Source organism: Thunnus maccoyii, chromosome 17 (genome assembly GCF_910596095.1).
Source record: "Thunnus maccoyii chromosome 17, fThuMac1.1, whole genome shotgun sequence".
Taxonomy (NCBI): domain Eukaryota; kingdom Metazoa; phylum Chordata; class Actinopteri; order Scombriformes; family Scombridae; genus Thunnus; species Thunnus maccoyii.
The window spans coordinates 21,639,371-21,659,257 of NC_056549.1; the positions used below are offsets into that span (position 1 = coordinate 21,639,371).

At 36.2% G+C, this 19,887-nt stretch overlaps 1 protein-coding gene across 1 annotated transcript; it reads left to right on the forward strand.

Moving 5' to 3' along the window:
- The first annotated feature begins 99 nt into the window (after positions 1-99).
- On the forward strand, positions 100-19,359 carry LOC121882037 (phospholipase B1, membrane-associated-like). The gene is made up of 42 exons (XM_042389969.1): positions 100-407; positions 915-968; positions 1,434-1,494; positions 1,590-1,624; positions 2,448-2,532; positions 2,637-2,688; positions 2,908-2,973; positions 3,519-3,584; positions 3,702-3,763; positions 4,327-4,402; positions 4,549-4,656; positions 5,699-5,773; positions 5,889-5,960; positions 6,136-6,210; positions 6,309-6,369; positions 6,911-6,969; positions 7,814-7,887; positions 8,041-8,084; positions 8,206-8,314; positions 8,865-8,916; positions 9,255-9,335; positions 9,437-9,502; positions 9,592-9,692; positions 9,885-9,966; positions 10,056-10,157; positions 11,206-11,301; positions 12,438-12,509; positions 12,734-12,811; positions 13,407-13,467; positions 13,827-13,885; positions 14,278-14,345; positions 14,433-14,476; positions 15,251-15,350; positions 15,448-15,499; positions 15,592-15,672; positions 15,771-15,836; positions 15,947-16,041; positions 17,161-17,242; positions 17,334-17,438; positions 17,525-17,620; positions 17,724-17,798; positions 18,541-19,359. The coding sequence occupies exons 1-42, from the start codon at positions 323-325 to the stop codon at positions 18,844-18,846; spliced, it is 3,339 nt and encodes a 1,112-aa protein (XP_042245903.1). The 5' UTR covers positions 100-322; the 3' UTR covers positions 18,847-19,359.
- Positions 19,360-19,887: the final 528 nt, after the last annotated feature.

A 19,887-nucleotide genomic window follows, 5' to 3' on the forward strand; every position in this document is an offset into this window, starting at 1 on the left:
TTGTTTTTATGTATTGGTGCCAATTGACCAATAGGTTTATAAAATGAAAGCAAATTGCGCAAAACCTCACAGACAGTCCATATAACCCTGGCACACTCACTCTCTCTCATCACTACAATAAAATTTAATTTGGATCTTATCAGTGTCATTGATTCATTATAAAACCCTTTGACCGTGTCCTTTGAACAAAATTAGTCCCACCCCCTCCCGTACATATTTATGATATGTAAAGTTTACAGGCCAGATATAACTGATAGTGAGAAAAAAGACTGACTGCCAAACAGTAAAGAGCAGAGAGGACAGACGGCTCCAGAGAAGATCCATGAGGACAAAATCTGAGACAATCAGAAAAAGGATGCTTCCACAGCTGGCTCTGATCACACTCCTGGGGTGTACATGGACGACAGGTTTGCACTGTTTCCTAACTTTAATGCTCAATGCTGCAATTTAAAAAAAAAAAAAGAAATCTGACATATGATAATCACTGTTTTAACTGCTCAAGAGAATAATAATACATCATGTTGTAAGTTAAAATTGTGGAAGGATGGAGCTGGATCTGAAAATTTGATAGTCATCAACAGCATTAAAATACATTGAGAAAAATGTTTAAGCTTACATCTTAATCTATTTTGTACTAAAAACTCTTAAAAATGAAAAATAACATTTAGTTTCATGTTTAGGGATTTTCTGGAATCCTTTTTAGATTTGACAGATGCCATTATTGGATGTACAGTATAGATCTTTATTCCTTTGCTGCTCCAGAAACTTAAAATTGAATACATTTTTTGTAAAAAAGTGTGAATTTAAATATTCTGCATAGATGATCAGTTGTTAAAAGCGATCTTAATATTCGATCCATTACTTCTGCATACTAATATCTTGCAGTAACCTTTATTTTCCCATCTTGCTTTCAGTAACTGGACTGCCTTGCGCTCAGATGTCCCGCTCTGAGCCGCCCCCTTCCAATGGTAAGTCAAATATTAACCACTAAAGATACACAAAGACAATGAGAGAAATGTGAAAATCATACAAAACCTTGTTATATGGAATTTAAGGCTGCAATGTCAGGGGAATATTTCCAGTATATCAGTGATGCAACTAAGTGCATTTACTTAAGTACAAACTTGAGTTTCTTGTACTTGAATATTTCTATTTCGTGCCACTGTAATTCATAGAGAAATATTATAGTTTTTACTGAACTACGTTTATGTGACAGCTACTTTTATGATGTAGTATTGCTACTTTTACTTAATTAAAGGAACTAATTGATTGATTCATATACATCGATTCACACAATAAATATCATGCTTCCCTTCACATTATCAGCCCTCTTCATAGCATCTATCGCTCCAACATTTTATTTCTGATTTCCAATAAAGTCTCCTGTCTCTCAGTGTTGACATTCAATTTAAATTATATCTTTTCCTCTCAAGTTAACAGCATTAAGCCTGCAGATGTGGCTGTGTTTTCCTCTATCGGACTTCACATTCACAGGTGAGCTTTGGTCAGCAGTCAGCTTCAACCATGCCGTTATATTTACATCACAAAGTCTGAAATTTATAAAATACTGTTTTTATTTTTTCCCGCAGCACTGAGCTGTCCACTGTAGTATCAAGACTTCAAGGTAATTTTGCGGTGTTTACACAGCCTAAAGCAAATTATTTCTAATTATTTCTAGACTGATTTCCCTAAATCTTTTTAAATGTAATTACTGGACTCTTGGGATGTTGTCTTTTGCTGCATTACAATGGGACTTGAATGGAAAGTTACAGAATCTTTGCAACCAAAACGCTCCTTCCAAATTTTACTTTCCCTAGTATTGGCTTTCAGTTTCCACACACAGGATAATTCATCTAAAGAGGTTGATATGAACTTCTATTACACTACTGTGCACTATCTTTACTGCACTGATATCTCATCTAGCCATGATAATTTGAAATAGTGAACCCCAATACACTCGTCTCACACCAGGCCTGTTGTCTGTTAATCTTTTTCAAAGGCCATTCATTAAATAAAAAGTGCGGACGGTAAATCATACAAATAAAACGTTGAATCAAAGCTGTCAGGTCACGGATGTTGATAGATGTGCATTTAATTCCTTATGATTAAAAATGCTAAATTTGCAGTTCTGTTTAAACACTGTAATGTTTCCCCTAAAACTATGCTCAATTAGAATGAAGATATTTGCTGTATTTAAATTTTAAATGAGTGCCATTACTAACTTCGTGGCATCTTATAATGGATTATCATATGTGTAAGGGTGTTAAAAGTGTGTAGATGTTGCCAGCAGCTGAAAGCTTTGATGACTGACAGGTATTTTGAATTGTAACAAAGCCTAAAACGACACTATTTTCCATGATTAGACTTTGTCAATACAATTAAAAAGCTACTTGGTAAAATCAAGTCTCGGTTTTGGTTTTAAGATTGTCCTCATTTCTCTCTGTCAGAGCTGATGAACTTGTTCAATCCCGCTCTGATCAGTCCTCTCTCAGATGAAACAAATGTGTATGCTGCTCCGTTTGTTCAACACAGGTACAGTAAGAATGTTTTGAGAAATATGCATTCAATAACTTGGGCTGCTTCCAGTGATTTTAAGTTTTTGCTTCCATGTTTCTTCTTCTTCTTTCTGTTTGTAGCACACTAGTGGAGCAGGCAAAGGAAGTGTCCCTCCATCTCCAGAACAGTCAGGTAGGTGCTCTAGAGGCCAGATTCCCTTCAGGCATATTGTTAATTTTAGCTTTAGTCATTTCTACGTCTACATTTGTGCTTTAACTCATCTAAAACAGTTTTTTAGAATTACATTTATTCCATAGTAAAAAAAAAACAATGTTTATAACTAGTTTTGGAGTGAATGCTCAAAATAGTAAACTGTTAAAAGTAGATGATTTTTTTTTTTTTTTTTTACAGGATTCTTGGAAGTTGGTGCTTCTCTTCGTTCAGGTGGATCAGCTCTGCACCTGTGAGCAGCAGCAGGTAAACTGTTTATATTGATGTTACAAAATTATGACAAATAACTTATTCTTCTGTGTTTCTTTGTTGCTTCAAATAGTTAAGTTACAGAATGGATTTATTCTTATCAATGTCAGGTTTACCCACTCTGACCTTTCCTTGAACCTGTTAAGAAGTGTTCTATAGAAACGTTGTGTTTCCTATAACACATTCTCTACATTATTTAGGCAGTAATCTGATTTACAGAACATCCCACAGCTTATATAAGAACCATAAGAGCTAAAGCAAATGTGCTGAAGCAGGGAGATAGTTAATGAAACAATACTTCCTTATAACTGACTGCTTCCTGATTGCTGCTATTGTCTCCCCCATGTACAAATTATTACCTGACGACCAAACCTTAGAAAATGCATTATTGTTTTTACAAATTCTGTTGGCACCCTAATTAATACCTCCTAACAATCTGTTTTGTGTCATTGGTAAGAACATCAAGCAGATCCTACTCAGTTGACATTGTAGAAATTTAAAAAAGCTCTTGTGACCTAAAACTGTTGTGTTTGTGTGCACAGGTTCAGTCTGTTATCAGATCCGTAGTTGAAGATGTGGATGCTGCTCTGCAGTTGCTGCACTCTCAGGTACAGTATATTTCACATACAGTATTTTTCATTCACCATTACTGTATTACTTTTATATTATACTGTATTATTATAATTACACATTTTCAATTGTATTTCTCTTGACTGGTGTTGCAGCTGAAGCAGACCATTGTCAGTGTTGCATTATGGAACGGAGAGCATGACAGTTTCTCAAACAAGTGAGTTCACATGTACAACGTCCTCATCACTGGCTTAATATGTAAAAGTCAGTTAAATTATTTGTAAGCATTTCTGGCTCAAATTAATCTACTTATATAGTACATGGAGAAGGGAAAATCCCATTGGCTGATATGTATTGTGTGTATATGATTGGTTGTCTTTTATATATTTTCTTTAATTTTAAACTTTTTGGTTTCTTATTTAAATATTCTTTGTGTTAAAATGTGTTGTATGATGATCCCAATGAAGGCCACAAGCTGAAATCTGCTAGTCTCACAATAAAGTCACTCTTCATACTACAAGTGTTAACTGGATTATGACATGTTTAAATAAAATAATTAAAAGTACATGTTTTACATAAAGACTTTTAGCTGCTGACATTTTAAATGTAATATAAGGCTGTAAAATAGCAGTAATTTTCTGTTGTTCACCTCTTTCACATACTCTTCAAATCTTTTTTTGAGCCTTTTTTTTTAAAAAAAAATCACTTTCTATTAAAGGACAAAACAGGAATTTGTCTCCACATTTTAAGTTTTAATGAGTGCATTTGTTTTACTGGCAGGATGTGTCCATGTATGGAAACCAACAGTGCAGGAGAAGTCAGACTTCTGAGGGCCATGCTGATTCAAGCTCTGCAGGTTTGTCCTGGTCTTCACTGCATCTTCATTATTTACTTATACTTAGCTACATTTAGTCCTTTAGTTGAGAATCACTAATCACAAACTGCTGAATGACTGGGTTTTTTATTGTTAATTTTTCCTTCAAATGTCTTAACATTGGACAGGAGTCCTTGGATGAGCTCTTGGTGAAGAAGCACTGGTACGCTGACAGAGATGACTTCACCGTCATCCTGCAGGACTCACCTTTCATCACAGACCTCTCAACTGTCGCTGTGAGTCCCAGGCATTCAGCTGAGTCTGTCTTGAAACAATACTTATACGCCCATATGTACTGAAAGACATGAAAAATGGCTCCTCATCCTCATACTGGCCATGAAGAGATCCTTTCCTAAATCAATTTCAATGCGGGACAAAATCCACAGTCATTTTGTGTAAAATACATTCTAAACTTCAGCTGAAGTTAATATGACGCTTCAGTGATCTGAATTAGTCAGATCAAGTGGATATCTTCCAAAATTACAGAGTTTGTAATATGAAATTGCCTCTATTATAGTAACAGGAATAGTAAAACAAAGAGAGAATGTTGAACTAAAAACACAGAACTTTGGAAGATCCTCATTTAATGTGATTCAGTCAGACTGCTAAAGCTTCATATTAGCTTTGGTTGAACTTGCCAAGGCTAATATGAGGCTTTTTGCATATTTGCATGAAACAAGGACTGTAGATTTTGTCCTCCATCTCTTAGACTGGAATCATGTTAGGAAGGGATCTCTTCAGTCCCAGTATGAACAGGAGGAACAATTAGAACGACCAAAAACTCTTTCAATGAACATATGGGCACATATGAGTGTTGTTTAAAGATAGACCTGAACCTTTCCTTTAAGGGAAAGTGTCAGCTGAATGCCTTTAACCTTCAATCTTACAGTTCCTTTCACTTGTACTATTTTGCATCCCCGGTAAATCTTGGTACTACTATATTAGTAATATTGGTGCTGAGGCAAGGACAATTAACTTAACATGACATATGATATGATGTATATCTTTAATTTTCTGTCACTGCCACAGTGGAAACAAGTGTTTTAGAAACATGAATTGTTCACATGAATTGTTCACAAATCAAATAATGGAAATTTGCCTTAGTCAGACCATTCTGGCTCAAGATCTTGGAAGTCTTGAGTAGATAATTTGGTTCAGGAATACCTTCAAGGTTTTGTTTTAGTTAATTTCACCGTTGAATGAGTTTCCCACATTTTGTTACCTATTTTTCTGTTTTCTTATTTTTTTCTATTAATTTCCTATTTTCTACATTTTCAGAGTGGGAAGCCTCTCTCTGAGTCACAAGCGTCACAGCAAACTGACAAACTGGTGGTGCAGATGTGGACAAACCTGGTGAGGCCTAACACAGCCTTAGCAATCTCTATTTCTCTGTCATGTAGACACACATATACAGAGTCATTGTTCGCTCTGATGCAAACATGAAGACAATGATTTGTTTGTCTTACAGCTGCAGCCCACTAATGACCAGCATAACACAGAGGACAATGGAAAGATGATCGCATTGCCATGTCCAACTGAGGTGAGTAACTATGTTAATAACTCACAAACATGCAGTTAAACAGGCATGATAAAAGTTAAAAATAGCACCATACTGATATATCTGGTATATAAAATAGTGAATTATTGCTTTCTTCTTTCTCTTCCCACCTCTTTCTTCTTTCCTCTCCCCCTGGCTATTTTCCTCCCTCCCCAAGGACCGACCCTTCCTGAGGACGGAGGGGAACTCTCCTTCATATCACCACAGTGATGCCTCTCCTCTGCTTCAGCCAGTGAGTATCGCCTGGTATTGAGCCAAATGGAGGCTCTGGCAGCGTTGTTTGCCTCCTGTTTAGTTCTGACTGTGGATGTGCTCTGTGTGTCCGCTCAGTTTACAGGCACAGAGATGCCCTGCAATGACCTCAACCCCTCAGTCTCCATACCTACCTCAGGTAAGACAGTCTACACTTAAATTTATAATAATAATACATTTTTATTAGGCACCAAAGTGACTTTAATATTCAATTGGCCAGGCAGATTATATTCATGTCTATTTCTATATGACACTTTATCTTGCAATTCCAGCAAATTTTCTCTTTGACTCCAAATATTAATGTATGTGACACACCTTCACATATAAGCACATACAAATACAAAAAAAAGCATACAAAACAATTTATCTGATACAGTAGAAAATCCAACTTTTCCTTTAATTTGTCCCCCATCTGTATATTTAAAAGTGTGATTTTTGATTTTCAGCCCAATATGTTGTATATTTGTTTAGAAGCTCCTGTTTGCCACCTTGCTAATGCAAATAGAACTTTTCTTTAATCCATCTTTACAGTATTTTAGCAAGTATTATTGCTATATTACTCTATTTACATGTAGTATGAGCATTATATTGCTATACAGTCTCTCTTAAACTCCCATGCTGTCTAATTAATGAAGTTAACAGGCCCTTTTTTATCCTGACTGGCCTCTGTATTTTCCCAGTGCATGAACTCAGGCCTGGAGATATCAAAGTTGTGGCTGCTGTGGGAGACTCTTTGACAGTAGGTGAACTTGAATCTGGAAGTCTGTTATTTTGTCATTATTTTAGATAAATTGATAGATAGAAAAACAATGAGAAAAGTAATAACATAAAACAAAGAGACATATAATTTAAAACAACAAATACAATGTTAATAGATCCTAAAAGTAAGACCATAATAATATGTAATAATATATACTAAATATACACTGTACAGTGATAGTGCCAACTAAAATACTATTAATTAGTAATTTAAATGAGTGGATAATGTTAACTGCTCTAGGGTAAGGTGCAGGACTGTCCTTGAATATTAAAACTGTACACTGGATATATTTATACCAACAAGAGGAGGTGGAGGTCTGTTATGTAATAATTTAAAGTTAGATACATATATGCTGTAGTTGTAGTATTGCAAAGATACAACAGATGGATCAGTAATAAAACAGATTCCATGCTACATTATAATTACCTGAATAACCTGACAGTCAACCCAACAATACTGCTAGATATAAGTTGTAGTTATTACTTTTTGTTGGGTCTATCAAAACAGTTACTGATTAACTAAACAAATAATGAGTAGATTATCAATAATGAAAAGCCTTAATTACATAACAATTGACTAGAGTCTCTGCCTCCACTGTGAACAGTCCAAAGATCTAAGTGGGAATTTCGACCATGCAGTTATATAACAGAAGTGAAAAGTCTTAACAAATTACAGCAGAGTATGATCATTTTTTTTATATCAATACTGAAGGAAGAGGCTGGTATACTGGTATATTCTTCCTGAGGAAGGTGATTGGAGAAAAGAGAACTGCTGTCTAATTTTATCCTGTTAATGAAACATCTTTTCCTTTTCTAACTGTCAGGCAGGGAACGGGATTGGATCCAGCCCAATCAACATACTGGACGTCCTGAATCAGTACAGAGGTTTATCCTGGAGGTCAGTCAAACCTTTTCAACATAACCATCACACAATATTGCAGCATAATGCTTATGTTGAACCTCTTTAACAGTGTTGGTATTAATGTCATATATCATCAATGTCATAATTTCCTTTGGTTAGAAATTAACTTCATGGTTATTTTAACTCTAGTATTGGCGGAGATGGAAACCTCACAACTGTAACTACTCTGCCCAGTGAGTCTTTTTGACGATTTATGATTCAAATAACATGTTGAAGTAAGTTTTTGTTGCTCTATGATGGGCATAACCGCTGTCCAGACTGAAGTCTTTTATTCTTATTTCTTTGTCATTGTAGACATCTTAAAGCATTTCAACCAAAACCTGACGGGCTACTCTGTTGGCATGGGTAAACAAAGCAATCCTAAGGCTTTCCTCAACCAGGCTGTAGCAGGAGCGAAAAGCGAGTGAGTCCTACCAGAGGCCTTTTCAGCTGAATCTGACTTGTTGTAATTACAGAACAACTGCTTTATGTTGTAATAATTCAGCAGATTTAAGCACACAAACACAGACTGTCCTGTTGGCAATCCAATCCATTTGATTTACAAGTTACTGAGAGTTGAGTAGTTTTTGAGTGCATGTCACCTAGAAAATGCATTTACTTGTACAAATAAATACATCTTACTGAAAGGATTAAATCATTTTAAAAAGATACAAGCTACAATCTAATGGGAATATGAAATAAATTGAGTGAAAGTTAATTCTTGACCTTGGAAATAGTAGTTTGATTAATTAAATCTTGACTTACAGTCTACTTACTAGCTATTTCTGGACCTTGAATCCAGATTATTTTGTCGATTTAAAATTAATTGTTTAAGTTGTTTATCAAGACTGAAGACTGTGATGAAACTGCTCTTCGAGAGTCAGTTACTATAAAAGCTAAAAACTGAAAGAAAGTTTGGATAGATATATCTTTTTGTATTACATCATGATATTTTGGTTCATTTGTGTTTTAAGGGACATGCCGTCACAGGTGCGAATCTTGGTGGAAAAGATGAAGAGTGACTCTGTAAGTTCATAAATGTTTATTCTTAAATTATCTTTAAAATTCCCAAATTCACTATAAAAATCTTGCATTCGCATATATTTTGTCTCCCTTGGATATGACAAAAGCAAAGACATTACCCTTTTTAGAGGTCAAAATTTCCATACAGTACATGCCTATAATTTTATTCATACTTCAAACAAGAACAATCTACTAATTCTTATCTTACACAATAATGCCAGTAAGAAAAAGCATACAATATAAAAGGAGTGTCTCAGTGGCACAATGCATCATATCCCGATGTCTTTATCAAACATTACTACACACTACTGATGCTCATTCTTCTGTCTTCTGTCTTACAGAGAATCAATTTTAAATCAGACTGGAAAGTGATCACTCTTTTTATTGGTGGAAATGACATGTGTGACCACTGCTACAATTCTGTGAGTATTAAATGTCAAGTAATAATTCATAAACCATTCCTGGAAGGGCCAAAAGCAACACCTGAAAGACATAACCTGACAACATTTCCCTTCTCTCACAGCTATTCTACTCTGTAGAGAATTATATTCGCTATGTTCGTGAAAGCCTGGATTATCTACACAGAAAGGTAAATTCAACAGACATTCTGCTACATTTTCAGACATATGTTACTCTGCTAAATTGTATGTAAACATTAACTGAACTCATCTCTGTCAGGTACCTCGTGCTCTGGTGAACTTAGTAGAACCACTTCACATTATCCCATTAAGAGATATGCACGTGGATCCTTCACTTAGATGCCCAACCTGGCTGGTTAAGTGAGTATCGTTTCAGCCTTTTACACTGTGCATGTTAAAATGCTCTGAGATCTTGAACATTTTGAAAAGTTTAATCTCTACGCAGCAACATTCATGTGAGGTTTGAATCCAGCTCATGTGCTGCCATCACGAATCTATCTTTCTCTGGTGGTATAAATGGTGGTATAACAATGTCTTATTCTCCTCTCTCAGTATTCTGTGTCCTTGCGTCATCTTGCCAAAGCCCAGCTCTAAAGCTCTTCAAAAGGTGGAGGAACTCAATAGAGGCTATCAGGTATGAAAGATCAGGAAGCCAAACTGTGATCCTTAATGTAACCTGCTTGGTCATCCTCATGCAACATCAACTTTTCGTCTTTCTTACAGCGTTCACTGAGTGAGCTTGTGGAGTCAGGTCGGTATGACAAACCAGACTTCACTGTGGTCGTCCAGCCTTTCTTCAGAGAAGTCATTGTCCCCAAGCTGCCGGTCAGTAACACTGCTAACTCTTTCATATGTGGAATACATTGACTTTGGTCCATCAGTCACTTTATCAAATATTTAACCACAGGATGAGCAGGAGAATCATCACAGTGTTTCTCTTTCAGTATTTAGAGGTTCCCAGAGTGTTAGCATAGACCATGTAAAGTAATTGGTGGTTAATATTAATGTTGTTTGACTCCAGTCCGAAGTCATTGAATCAACAGTACAAAAAAAACATTGCTGTCTGGTGTCTCACTTTATGTTTAAAATAAATTACACCCTATTGTCTATAGTTTCAGCAATTCCCTGAACAATTTTGGAAGATTTAGACACAAGTCATTATCATTAAATGAATGGTTTGAAATTTATGGAAATACAGTTTCTTGCTGACTGATATCACTCTTAAACCGTACGCTAAATTTGAAGCTACTAACAACAGCTTAGCTTAGCATAAATTCTGTAGACAGGGGGAGAAAGTTAGCCTACCAGGACCTACACTTCAATAATAAACATTTTACTGTATATGTAGTATTTTAATCTGTGCAAAAATTGATGTGTTAAAGCATCAAGTTTGGGTTTCATGGGTGGTTAATGTGCCAGCCAGGCTTGTTCTTTCCCCCTGTGTGAAATCTTAAGCAGAGATAAGCAGGTTGATGGCTGTAGCTTCATATTTAGTATACAGACATGAGAGTGGTAGACAATCTAACTTCCTGCAAGAAAGTGAATGACTGCATTTTGTTGAAGAATTCCTTTAATGGTCAGTTAAGTTTGAGATTGTAAGCTCTTATGGAAAAACTGATTGCTATCTTATTTCTAGAGAAAATTTGAGTGAATTTCCCCGTTATTTTCATACATTTACTGTTGTGGTTGCCACTTGGTCATCCTAGATAAACAGTTTTTCCTCATCTCTCTTTTAGAATAATACTCCAGCAGTTACTTTTTTCTGCAGCCTGCAGCATATAGACCAAACTCCCATAGAATAAAGTCTTACACTTTACTGCCCTGATAGTAAGTACTCAGCAAGGTTTATATATTTACAATACCTTTCCCACAGGATGGCCGTCCGGATCGCTCCTTCTTCAGTGCTGACTGCTTCCATCTCAGCCAGAAGGCCCAGACACTGATGGCTCGCTCCCTTTGGAACAACATGGTAGGAATCAAACAGAAGAAGAAGCTATTATTTTATGCATATAACATTTTTGTGGATACATTTAGCTTAATGTAATGTCAGTGAATAACTATCCCATCATGAAAATATGAATAGAAGTATTAGATTAAAATGGCTTATCACACTCTAAAACATGTTCTGCCCTCACTACGGTATGTATTTAAGTGCACAGCTATGAAGCTGAAAACACTTCCAATAAAGGTTGAAGCCAGGAGTTGACCCTTGAGGTTTTCAAAGGAAGAAATTGTGAAACTGTGTAAACAGTATTTGACAACAAATCCAAAGATAATGATCACAAATCAGAAAAAAAGATGTGACACCATAAGAGTGAGACCAGTAAGAAAACTGCATTCACAAAAGCTGTCAAATTAGTAAACTGTCCCTCATGCCAGGAAGAAACAAAGTACTACCAATGCAAGATCCACATTTAGTAATTAATCAAGTATACATATACATAGCTCACAGGAGTAAGACATATAACAGTAAATAAGTTAAAGAGCGACTTGCAGGTTGAATTTCTAACTGGATTTACAGTTTATGTATCATGGAAATTATCCTGTCAAAGGTTAATGTATGATTTTATTAGTTGAATGAGACATAAAGGCAGAAATTCAGACAGAAAAGTGAGCATTTTGTGCAGCGCTCTTAAAACAGGCTTTTTTTCATCAACATATCATATTACATCACATAAGGGAGTTGCTCTCCCTGTCCCTGCTACAGTAGTAGGTAGAAGTGAGTCTGAGCGGTCATCATTTAGTGAATCTGTATTTTGTTGTTGTTGTATTTTGTGACCAAGCTAGAATGTTGTATTAGCAACACCTTAGCCTCAGACAGCTAGTATAGTGGCTAGCTTGATTAGCTGTTAATTGATTTCAGGAAAACTAAACTAATAAATCACAACAATCACAAAACAGCAGTAAATTAGGGTACAGATACAGATATTGGTCCAACAGGGACATTTGTGGAGTAGATAAAAGATGCTTGTCAACACAGACTATAAACATAGAATTAGATAATTATGATAAAATTGTCATGTTTGTTGTAACATTGTGATTCCATACATACTGTATATTTTAAAAGTACTGACCGTACTGTTACTCTGACTCCTGTTTTCCCAGCTGGAACCTCTGGGCCATAAGACCTCCAAACAAAATTTTACTAACGACATGGGCCTGAAATGTCCAACCAAGGTAGGAAATTGCAAGTAAAAAGAAAGTCATTCAGCTATGAATGTTAGTGACTAGTTTGATGGTTTGATGGCTCTCAATTCTCCTACTGTCCTGCCTCTAAAGAAACAAAACACTAATTAATTCCCCATGCTTTTTGAATGTAAATGTCAGCCTATATTGTGAGGCTAGTCACCGACTGCCATCATGTCATGCTCAAGCAACTCAGCTCTTCTCTTTGTCCACAGGCTTCACCATACATTCGGACCTATCGCAACAGCAATTATACATATGCTGGTCCCTCACCAACACCTGAACCTAACACAGTAAGCATATAATATCCATCTGAGAAGCTCTTTATCCAACAAGGACAATTCCTACAAAAATATGTGATTCAAAAAATCTGGATGAGAGTGAAACTTACAATGTCACCATTAGAAAATGAAAAAGACAGTACACTACACATTGTTTGATTGACAAGATATCCTTATCCCCTGGGAAGTAAAGTACAGAAACACCAAAGCAGTGGACAAGAAATATGGCAACAGATTACAAATTTAATCCAAATTATTCTATTTGCTCATCCATATATTCATATACACCATTTTTCTATACGTGCTTCATATGGAAGCTATTCCAGCATGCACTGGGGGAGAGGTGAGGTACACACTTGACACATTGACAATTTATTAAAGACTAACACACATAGAGACAAACATATTACTCTTTTGGTCAAGTGATAGAAATATGCTGAAAACCCATTTTGTAATCTGACTCCTATTTTTAATTTTGCGATAATTATACCTCCTCAAAGGTGATCACTCTAATAATATTAATAACTGAAGATGGACAGAGAAAATAATTAAGAAAGAGATTAACCTTACACATTGTCAATTCCTTTCTTTGTTTCTTTCTGCTTAGAACTGGGGAAGTGACTTCTCCTGTGTGGACCTTGCTCCATCTGACACTGTGCCAACCTCAGGTGAGACAGACGGTCATCTCTGCATTTATCAGCAGACAGTTGATATGTGATTATATGGTCACAAACTGGATGTGCTCTTTTACCTAGAGGTCATAAGCTGTAACAAAGACCAAGCAAACAACTATGAGCAACAACTATGAACTATGCACGCCAGTGACACTGAGAATGAAATGTAGTGACACTACAAATGAAAACTATACCATCAGAATAATTTAACATGCTATAATCACATACAAATTATACACATAGTGGCTTTAAGCTAAGGAAAAAATGGCTGCAATTGTACAGGGATGATATGTATCTTTATGTCATTAGGATGAATCTCTTTTATGTCTCTGAATGTTCTCTCATGTTTACAGTTCATAAGCTAAGACCAGCAGACATCAAGGTGGTGGCAGCACTGGGAGACTCTTCAACGGTTAGTGTCTCAACACGATGATGCACAGTTTATTCTTTTCAAAAAAACTACAAAGAAGGAGACCTACTGTACCAAACAACTGGACACATATTGAAAATGCATTAATCAGTAAAATAATTTTTTTTTTTACATGTGTGTGCATTGTGAGTGTTGAGGGGGAACATGAAACATTTAGCACCAACTGTGAACCTGTTGATATCAGCTATTTGGTGTCATTGAACTACATCCAATGACACCAATCAATTTGTTATCAGCCCGATAGCTTTCCCTACTGATGATGATCCCCTTCATGTTCTGGTGTTTTTTTCTTTGATGTAGAAATTGCTTTTGTCAGTGTCTCAGGGTGCTCGCTGCATGTCTTCATATGTGGCTTGTTTGTTCTCTGCTCACAGGCAGGAACTGGCGCTAAAGCAAAGGATCTGTTTGAACTCAAAAGAGAGTATAAAGGAGTATCATGGAGGTATAACATGCACACAGTGTTCATGAGGTTTACTGAACTGTTATATTTTTACAAAACATACTGATGTTTATTGGCTTTTTCTTGCAGCATTGGAGGAGATAAGACTTTGGAGGCTGTCACAACACTACCAAGTAAGACAGAAAATTACAATTTCTCTGACATAATGCTGGGAATGTGCATTTCAAGTCAGCAGAAGTTGATTCTTTTTAGTAGTATCACTTATTATAGGCTGTTTTCAGTATAAGCAATCAGATTGAGAAGTACTGGAAATACCTTGAAGGAATAGTTTAGCATTTTGGGAAATATGTATGTTTGCTTTCATGCTGAAAATTGCACATGCATATTTATATCACTCTCATGTTTGCACTGTAAATATGAAGCTACAGTCAGCAGGTAGTTAGCTTAACTTAATATAAAGACTGGAAACAGGCCAGATCCAGTCATTTCTGGTAGTTGCCTGGGAACCTCACAGATATAAATGTGTTATGTTAATAGGTGAACTTCATTGGTGCTGGTAGGTGATTTTTGTTACCTATGGACAGATTCAAGCTAGCTGTTTTCCCCTGTTTCTAGTCTTTATACAATGCTATGCTAATTGCTGCTGAATCAAAATCTTGGCAAGAAAGCAAATAAGCACATTACCCTAATTGTTGGACTATTCCTTTCATGTGGGACAGTTTCTAATCAATAGTGTTTCTTAGTCACACATCTGGCATCCACATCTGGGAGCTACTATAGTCACTGGCTTCTATGGTTGTCAGTGGACCAGCTGAAGAGCTGTACTGAAGCAGGAGTAGAATTGTTTACTCATTCACTTTTTTTATCCAGCTACTGTAGTGATACAAACCATCAGTGCACTGTTTCTCCGTTTGGTACTGGATCCATTCTTTTTTATATCTCCTCAGACATCTTGAAGAAGTTCAACCCCTCTCTGAAGGGCTTCTCCAAAGGTTTGGGGTCAATCCAGAAGGGCTTCAACATGGCTGTATCTGGAGCTAAGACTTCGTATGTGCACATACTTTTTGTTCCTCCACCTGAGTAAATGAATGACTCATTGTCATCTCTCTAACACTGCTGCCTGCATTTGCTCTGTCTGTCACAGAGAGATCCCAGCACAAGTCCAAAATCTCATCAAGGCCATGAGAGAAAACAAGGTGAGACTAAGTAACTTATAAGACTCTGTACATTCCTGACTCTAATAATGTTTCTATTTTTCATGCTCCTAATCTGCATCCATTCTACACAGGGGATGAATTTTGAGAAGGACTGGAAGCTTGTGACGATATTCATAGGGGCAAATGATCTTTGCTATTATTGCTTGGACCAAGTAAGTGATCCTTCAAAATGCATATTTTGTACATAAATAACTGCATATGTCTATGATATTGAACTGCACTACAAATCATTCTTTATGTATCTCCTCAGAATAATCTGTCACCCAAGAATTACAGCCACAATCTTATGCTAGGCTTGGACATGCTTTACAACGAGGTAAGCTGTATTAAAAATTATACCTTAATGTCATTTGCTGTCCGCATGAGTACAAGTGGGTCATATTTTTCTGCCTGTTCCCCTTCTTTTCTATTTTTCTGCGTCTATAGGTACCTAGGCTGTTGGTCAATGTGGTGCAGATCTTGCAAATAGACCCATTGAAAACAGTTAAGAAGAACACACTGGGCTGTTCACTACTACAAAGGTTTGTTTTGTATTTCTCTAACCTGTTTTTCTGTCTGTTTTATCATGTTCCCATCCAACATCATATACGTAATTAAGGTTGGTCATTCCAGTGGTGTATTCTGATCATCTCCCCTTAAATATAAGATTAAATTCTAGTCAAGACATAAGTTATTTATCAAGCATGTAAATTATATGAAGATTTTGTAGAGGAATAGTTTGACACCTTGGGAAATGTGATTATCCGTTTATAAGCTCATGCCTGTACACTAAATATTAAGCTACAGATTATGATAGCTTAACATAAAGACTAAAAAAAGCTAAATTCTCATTTTTATACTTTTTTGTGACTCTAAAAAACAAACAAAAAAGATATAATGTGTTCATTAGTGAGCTTTAGAGGTGCTGATACCTTTAGACAGAGCTAGGCTAGCTGTTTCCCCCTGTTTTTAGTCTTTATGCTAACCTAAGCTAATCACCTCCTAGCTATAGCTTCATATTTAGCGTACAGAAATGAGAGTGCTATTGATCTTCTCATCTAGTTTTCAGCAAAGAAGTGGATAAGCACATTTCCCAAAATGTCAAACTGTTCCTTTAAGAGGGAGTGAGAATGACAGGGAAAAAGTTTTCCAGATGCTTAAAGAGGTCAAGTGCTATGGTTAGGTTAGCTTGTTTACAGAAGATTTTTGTTATTATCTGGATTTCTTTGAAATATATCCACATCACTCTTTTAAAAATTGTTATTTTCCAATTAACACCATATTCAGAGCCTTTTTTCATTTCCTAATAATGTGTACACCTTTCAAGCCAACAAAACAGCTTTAGTGGACATATAAAAGATGCTAACATTGTTACAGGGGCCCTTGATGTAGAAAACGTTTGGCTGTAGCAATGGACATAAACTGTTGACATGTTGCAAAATAGAGTTACTACTGGTTCAGCTGTTTTTATAGACAATTACTCCTTATAGTCCTTACTACATTTAATATTTAAAACCATTTATTTTCATTTGACTAGTCAAGGATTTGTATTTAGAATTTCAAGGATTATGTTATGGAGAAGTATTTGCATCGATTATTTTGGGATCATCTCATTATTTATCTCAGTAAAAGGGGAATTAACAGGAATCTGTTTTTCGCAGGGGAAGCTGTCCCTGTGTTATCAACCCAGCTGAAAACTCCCCAGAGTTTGAGGAGATAAAACGGATCAATCACGAGTATCAGGTAAAAGCAAATAGCTTTTCTAGTCAATTCAATATTTTCCAAAAAAAAAAAAAAAAAGGGGTTCCCTCCTCATTCCTTTTTTTTTTTCTAGGCTGAAATCCAGTATCTTATCTCTGGAGATCGCTATGACGGAAAAGAAGACTTTGCTGTTGTTCTTCAACCCTTTTTACACAATTCTTTTATACCTCAAATTGGCGTAAGTTACAGAGACACACAGGTGGAATCAAACACATGTACAAATAATTAAATGTACCCTTGCTGAAAATCTAATCTTTTCACCAGATGGGTGAAGCAGACACGAGTTTCTTCTCTGTAGACTGCTTTCACATCAGTGAGCGGGCTCATGCTGAGATGGCTATTGCCCTCTGGAACAACATGGTGAGCACTGAGCAGTAATGGATCAAACGAAGCAGAGTGATTAGTGTTTCCCTGCAGTTTTTTTAGTGGTTTGTTGTTTAAAATAATTTCTCTGTTTTAACAGCTGGAGCCTGTAGGCAGGAAACAGGCCTACAACAACTTCACATATGACCGCTCCAAGATTCACTGTCCCTCTGAGGTATGCGTTAAGACTGCTGGAGTCTGGAGAGAAATCCCACCAGTCACAACTCATGCTATGTATTTTTAGATTATTGTATTTAGTGTTTACTTTTTACAGTTAATCCTTCTTACTTGTATGGGGACCCAAAGTGTCCAATATAAAAATAAATAAAAAAGGCATTAAGAAATAATGATCATATAACTAAATACACAAAAAGTATAATGTAACCATTAAATTGTGAAATAATCCAGTACATTTTTAAAAGTCCAATACTATGAAATGTAACTTCACTCTTCTTCATCGCAGATCATTTTTATCTAATCCCAGCAGGTTTTACAGTTTTAACAGACTTTGTGATTAAACGTGGTATAATGAAATAAAACAATCTTTGCAAAAACGGCATTTTGGAATAAAAACTACTATAGTGAAATAAAAATGAGCTGAAATAAAAGTGTTTTGGGGTGAACAAAAGAAAAATGAAATAACATTACTTGGATAATTTCACTATTTTACAGTTATATGTTTTATATGTTATATTTTGTTCATATTATTATTTATTTCCTAATCTCTTATTTATCTAATATTGAATACTTTGCATCTCTCTATTTGTTTCACTAAATCCATAATCTCTTTGGCTGGATCTTTTGTGGTTGAATATTCAGTATATTTAGGCATAAGTGTTCCAAGATTACTTAATATAATTTTAAAAATTCTTTGTTTGTTACATTTCTTCACTGAACTATTTGTATCTTTCCTATAGGCCAGTCCCTTCATCTTCACTAAGATCAACAGTCTTCCAAGTCCACCTGTGATGACCTCCACAATCGATACTCCTATCTCAGACACTACCAGCACCAGCACCAGCACCGGCACCAGCACCAGCTCCAGTCCTACACCAACCATCTTCGTGCCCATTTGTTCCTCCCCCATTCCTGTGTGGGTGCCAGTGGTTGTGGGAATTGTCTGTTTACTGGTTGGCATTACTGTCACCTGGGCATTTCTCTCCTGCTTTCAGCGTCGGAAAAACAAAGAGAAAGAAGTAGAAATGAGAGGAACTGGTTTTTAATGCTGTTGATCTTATCAATCTTTAAGTACTGTCAACAGTATGTTGCAGGATCAAGCTATTTATGACCACTAAAGAGCAGCAAGTAAAGTCAAGAGGAAACACCCAGCATCAACATCTGTATGCCATTGTAGTCCTCTATTTTGCCACCTGTTGAACGTGAGTTCAATATTCAGTTGCTTTGTGGTCCTGATTTATTGGTTTAGTCCACCAGTTCTTAAAAAAATGATCTTGGTCATCTTTGGCTAGCTAGATTTTCCATTTTCTTCATGACCTGCATGTTTACTATAGCTCTCTGCTGTGCAGGAAGTGAACATTAAAGGACATTGGAGGTGTAAGATTTAATGCCATCTAGCGGTGAGGTTGTAGATTGCAACCAAATGAATATGCCTCCCCTTCCAAGCGTGTAGGACAACCAACAGTGGCTGCAAAATTTGCGAAAAACACGAAAGACCCTCTCTAGAGCCAGTGTTTGGTTTGTCCGTTCTGGGCTGCTGTAGAAACATGGCAGGCTCCGTGGACCCACTCCCTATGTAGATATAAAGTGCTCATTCTAAGGTAACGAAAACACAACAATTCTTATTTTCATGGGATTACACAATAATTAAAATATACTTATGATGATTATATTCCATTTCTGCCAAGTGCGTTCCACTAGATGCCACTAAATCTCACACACTGCACCTTTCAACTGGTCTAAAGTTGTGGAGATTAGCCTTTCAGTTTCATTTAAGGGGTGTCAGTGTGAGCTGATACTCAACAAACCAAAACAATGAGCTGAAAGCAGCATAGAGCTGCAGACCGTTATGTTGATTCTCAGTTGGACTGGCAGTACTAGCAATATGTTCATTTTATAGGGATTTCATATGATTAAATGTTAGTATCAAAAGTGTTGCCTAATGGTGCTAAAAGTATGTAAAATATTTGTAATTTTTTGTATTGCACAGATATTGTGAAATATTACACAATTGATTGACCTTCATGAATCCAGAAGTTTTGCACATGTCTCTTTACTCAATGTATTTATTGATAAAATAAAATTGC

Coding starts and splice junctions, on each gene's coding strand:
- LOC121882037 (XM_042389969.1), top strand. CDS start 323: ATGAGGACAAAATCTGAGACAATCAGAAAAAGGATGCTTCCACAGCTG. Junction 969..1,433: donor TGAGCCGCCCCCTTCCAATG/GTAAGTCAAATA, acceptor TTTCCTCTCAAG/TTAACAGCATTAAGCCTGCA. Junction 9,693..9,884: donor TGCCCAACCTGGCTGGTTAA/GTGAGTATCGTT, acceptor CTCCTCTCTCAG/TATTCTGTGTCCTTGCGTCA.